The sequence below is a fragment of the Carlito syrichta genome, unplaced genomic scaffold, assembly GCF_000164805.1.
Source record: "Carlito syrichta isolate Samal-C Ts95f unplaced genomic scaffold, Tarsius_syrichta-2.0.1 Scaffold307015, whole genome shotgun sequence".
NCBI classification, from domain to species: Eukaryota; Metazoa; Chordata; class Mammalia; order Primates; family Tarsiidae; genus Carlito; species Carlito syrichta.
The window spans coordinates 17,968-21,443 of NW_007251111.1; the positions used below are offsets into that span (position 1 = coordinate 17,968).

Below are 3,476 nucleotides of genomic sequence, written 5' to 3' on the forward strand. Positions count from 1 at the left end.
AGGCAGTCCTCTCACCTCGGCCTCCCAAAGTGCTGGGATTATAGGCATGAGCCACCGTGCTCAGCCTAATTTTTAAAATTTTTTTAGAGACGGGGTCTTGCTTTGTTGCCCAGATTCCCAAAGTGCTGGAATTATAGGCATGAGCCATCATGACCGACCTCTACTCCCACATTGTAAATCAAGATGCTAGACCTAGCCGGTTGTGGCTCAAGCCTATATAGTCCCAGCACTTTGGGAGGCGGAGGCGAGAGGATTGCCTGCACCTAGGGGTTGGAGACCAGCCTGGGCAACTTGGCGAGACCTTTCTCTACAGTAAATCAAAAAATTAGCTGGGCGTGGTGGCACGGTGCCTGTAGTTCCAGCTACTTGGAAGGATCTCCTGAGCCCAGCAGGTCAAGGTTGTGGTGGCCGTGAACATGGCACTATACTCCAGCCTGGGGGACAGAGTGAGACTCTGACTCAAAAAAAAAAAAAAAAAAAGATTCTAGACCTACAAAAGGGTGGCCAGGAGCAGTTACCCACCTCCAGACTGTGTGAGAGAGGCTAAGAGTTAAGACTGAAGGGCAGGTGGTCCCAGAGATCATCTGTCTGGGGAGTCGTCCCTTTCTCCCACCCTCCTCCCACCCAGCCAAAGGCATGATTCTTTCTTACTGCAACCCCGCTTGAGAGGGCGATTCCAGAGAAGAACTTCAAGAGCTTGACTTGAGTCAACTGGAATGTGGGGCACCAAGGGACTCAGGCCTACTGATAATCTGAAGGCAAGTGGCTGCGGCTGGCTTGCTGTCCTGGTGGGTGAGGACTTCCTTGAGTGAGCTGCCTCCTAAAGCTCAGCAGAGCACAGATGTTTGCATGTTTCCCGTGGGCCAGATGTGGACTGCTCAAGGGGACTTCTGGGAGAGAGAGGTGACCGCAGCTATGGAAGCTGTGCATCGGGGAGGGAGGTCCAAAGGGCCAGTGGGAGGAGGCATTATCCACACCAAGGGACCTGTAAGACCGAGACTGTCGGCAACAGGGCATCTTCCAGGAACCCAGAAAATGTCCTCCCACAAGACAAGATAGAAAGAAATTTAAGCCGGGCTTGGTGGCTCAGCTTGTAATCCCGCACCTTTGGGAGGCTGAGGTGAGTAGAGACCCGCCTGGGCAGCAAGACCTCATCTCTACAATAAATCAAAATATCAGCCGGGCGTGATAGTACATGCCTGTAGTTCCAGCTACTTGGAAGGCTGAGGCGGAGGGATCGCCGGAGCCCACCAGGTCGAGGCTGTGGTGCCCGGGAGCGGCCACTGCACTCCAGTCTGGGCGACAGAGTGAGACTCCAACTCAAAAAAAGAAAGAAATTTAAAGAGAATCACCAACTTTCAATAGTTTGCAATATCAAGCAGCTAATACGTGGCATGTGGTGGCTTTATACTATGTCAATTTGTGCAAGCTGGGACTAGAATCCTCTTCTCTGCATGGTTCTGGTGTAGAGTTTGTGAATGGTTTGGAGGGCAGAGAAGTACAACAGCAGCAGCAGCAATGATTTTCTGAAAGGTATCATAGTTAGAGGTGTCAGCAGGTCCCAGGCTGTCCTGATTGTCCCCCACTCCACACCCAGCAACTCCCAGCCCTTCTGGCCAGCAGAAACCCCATGCTAACCCCAGAGGCAGAGAAATAACCATTTATAAACTTCTCTCTAGAATCCTGCTCCAGCAGCTTCAGAAAGCTTGATCGTGGCTTTTCTTTGATCCTCCAGCGTCTTCATTCAGACCCTCATTCCCCCAGTTTCCCCCAACATTCTGTACAGCCATATTCCTATAATAAATCTCTTGTTATATAATATTCTTAGTGTTTCTCCTTCCCTGATGGAACCCTGACCATTAGTGTCAGTATCAAACATGAAGTAGGTCCTGGAGATGGTTCCAGAGAAATAGAACCTTAAGGATGGGAATCTTGAACTGATCTGATCAGACTTAAAGGCATGAATGACTCTGTTGCCAGGCCGGGCGAGGTAAGTCACGCCTGTAATCCAAGCCATTTGGGAGGCTGAGGTAGGAGGATTGCTTGAGCCCAGGAGTTTGAGATCAGCCTAGGCAACACAGTCAGGCCTCATCTCTACAAAAAAATAAAAAACTTAGCTGGTCTTGGTGGTGCATGCCTCTAGTCACAGCTACTCAGGAGGCTGAGGAGATAGTATCGCCTGAGCCCAGGAGGTTCCAGATGTGGGTTCTTTTTTTTTTTCTTCTTTGAGTTGGAGTCTCGCTCTGTCACCCAGCTTGGAGCACAGTGCTAAGATCATGGTTCACTGCAGCCTTGACCTCCTTGGATCAGGCATCCTTCTGCTTCAGCCTCCCAAGTAAGTTCGGACTTCAGGCGTGCACCATGCCAGGCTAAATTTTTTATTTTTTGTAGAGAAGAGATCTGGCTATGCTCCCCAGGCTGGTCTAGAACTCCTGGGCTTCCTCTTGTTTCAGCCTCCCAAGTGCAGGATCAATCTTCTCTTTATGGGCAGCGTGTTGCTGCAGCCAGAGCCTAGGCGGAGAGATGTGGGCTCCGGATGGAGCAATTCTTCTGAGGGGTTTTTCTGCGTGTGGTGAGGCAGATGCTGACGAGGTGGCTCGCTCAAACTCGCGGGCCTGTTGGGGCAGCTCTGGGACCCTCACGGGCCAAAAGCAGGCCCACGGCTCACTCCACACCTAAGCTCCCCACCCCACACCTAGCCGGTCGTCAAGGACTACGGAACCTGGAGGCGTCCAGAGCGTACAGGAGCGAAGCACTGAATTTTTCTCCAGGGACAGCCTTCAAGGTTGGAGGATCGAGGCTGGCCCTGTACTCCCCCCTGGGGAGGTCTTTCGGTCCGCGTGCACGCACTAGCTGGGTTGCACGCAGCCAATGAGACGCGCACACGGTGTTTGCTTTGGGTTGCTGATTGTGAAAGATTAAGCTGCTAGTAAGCCGATTGAACATCAATAATCTTTCCAGAACAATTTTTTAATTACGTTTACCTAGAAACGCTTGGTTGCGATTGTAGACGTTAGTCAATTAGAGGGTCTGAGAGGGTGGGGGAGTGAGGTTGGGGTGGCGGTGGGGTGCAGGGGTGCGTGTGCGCCCCTTGGGTGGGCGAGCTTGGGGGTATGTGCAAGATTTGGGGGAGGCAGAGTTGCCTCTGGGGTGAGCCCCGCGGTGGTAACTCTCCCAGGTCAGGTGCTGCGCGGGACTGTCCCCACCCCCAGGCTGGACGGTTCCTTCCCGGGGCCTCTTCTCCCTACTGGACTCCCCGGGCAGCTGCGCGACCCCTCTTCTCTGTCCCTCGGACCAGCTAAGCGCATGCCCCGAGGACCCTGGGGCGGCCTGCAGGCGCAGGTGCCGACGTGCCCCCCGGGAGCCACAGGGACCAGGAGATTTGGGGGCGCCGGCGTCCCCGAGAGCGCAAGCACCTCCGTGGCGCAAGGGTGGACCCAGAGGGCGCCTCCGTGGGCGACAGCGGGGCGCGGGGG

General features: G+C 53.9%; 1 protein-coding gene across 1 annotated transcript in view; it reads left to right on the forward strand.

Annotated features, from left to right (window-relative positions):
- Positions 1-3,476, forward strand: part of FAM19A3 (family with sequence similarity 19 member A3, C-C motif chemokine like) — an 18,345-nt gene that overhangs the window by 10,519 nt on the left and 4,350 nt on the right. Inside the window, exon 4 of the mRNA XM_021715339.1 lies at positions 3,265-3,431. Coding sequence (XP_021571014.1) covers positions 3,265-3,431 — 167 coding nt within the window. The remainder of the gene's footprint in view (positions 1-3,264; positions 3,432-3,476) is intronic.